This window comes from Papilio polytes, unplaced genomic scaffold (genome assembly GCF_000836215.1).
Source record: "Papilio polytes unplaced genomic scaffold, Ppol_1.0 DF823823.1, whole genome shotgun sequence".
Classification (NCBI taxonomy): Eukaryota; Metazoa; Arthropoda; class Insecta; order Lepidoptera; family Papilionidae; genus Papilio; species Papilio polytes.
This window is the reverse complement of record NW_013525381.1, coordinates 1,484,979-1,486,284: the sequence shown is the minus strand read 5'-3', so window position 1 is coordinate 1,486,284 and position 1,306 is coordinate 1,484,979. Positions and strand designations below refer to the sequence as shown.

Genomic DNA, 1,306 nt, shown 5'->3' with positions numbered 1-1,306 from the left:
TTAGGAAATTACCATTGGTAAACAAGAGTTTTTATGAATTTAAGTGATAAAGTAATTTTTTCAGTGAATTACAGAATTCTTCTTATGGAATATTTGTTGTTTGATTGACAATAATCTTCACTTCACCTTAAAATTATTCAGTATCATTTTTATTATATTTGTTACTAATTACAATTGTGCTAACAAAATATTAATAATTTAGTCCAATGATAAACATGGTTCATGCAACTATTCAATTAAATGTACCTGAATAGGAGCTTATATGGATTAGTAAATTGTTTATTTTTACATTTTTAAATACTTCTTCAAGAAATATTAGGTTTACAATTAAGTTATTTAACTTATATACAAGATTACAAAATATGTTGTGTGTTAATTTTTATTTCATGATTTTAATAAGATGTAATTTAAATATTTACAGGTACCTAACCAATGAGGGTATTGAGTACCTAAGAATATTCCTCCACTTGCCCCCTGAAATTGTACCAGCCACCCTTAAGCGGTCAGTGCGAACAGAGACAGTACGCCGTGGTGCAGTGGGCAGGACAGATGCACCAACACGTACACCAGAGGACAGGTCTGCATATCGCCGTGCACCCACTACACCTGGTGCACCTCATGATAAGAAGGCTGATGTTGGCCCTGGATCTGCTGATTTGGAATTCGTGAGTATTTTTATATATGCCTTAGTTATTGTAGTTACAATGCTTTATATGAAAAACAAGAATGATGTTATCAAATCTCATTTTTGAGACCATAAATGGTCTAACTAAAGTTCTAGAATAGATAAGATTCTTTATAATGTAACATCTCCACACTGTGTCATAGGTGGCTGGTGAATTTGTATGTTTTTATGGCTCAATGGATTCATCTGCAATTTATTTAAATCATAATTTTCAATTGTTACAGAGAGGTGGCTATGGACGTGGCAGGCCAGCTCCTTGAATAATACTTAAATAAACAAAATTATTCCAAAGTTTGTTTTATTATGCAATATATATTAGTTTCTTTAGAAAATGTAGCTCTAACTAGATATAGAAAATGTACAACTTGTAGTACAAGAAAAAGTACAAATTAGTAATTGAACTTTCAATTCATGTTGATTATGGCATGTGATCTTTGTGGCTAAAATTGAGGTTTCTAAATTAGGTAGCAGATTTGGTGGTGGTGACACTTTTGGTGAGCTAAAGAGGTTAACCAATAATTCCAGTAGTTGAGTAGAATAAGGTTAAATAAAAAAACACATTACTAATAATGACCATAATTTATTGCATGTATCTACAAACAGATAATAAAATTACGACAG

General features: G+C 31.2%; 1 protein-coding gene across 1 annotated transcript in view; it reads left to right on the top strand.

Moving 5' to 3' along the window:
• Positions 1–976, top strand: part of LOC106103373 (40S ribosomal protein S10) — a 1,479-nt gene extending 503 nt beyond the window's left edge. Inside the window, exons 3-4 of the mRNA XM_013283116.1 lie at positions 422–665; positions 910–976. Coding sequence (XP_013138570.1) covers positions 422–665; positions 910–945 — 280 coding nt within the window. The 3' untranslated portion in view covers positions 946–976. The remainder of the gene's footprint in view (positions 1–421; positions 666–909) is intronic.
• The last annotated feature ends 330 nt before the right edge of the window (positions 977–1,306 follow it).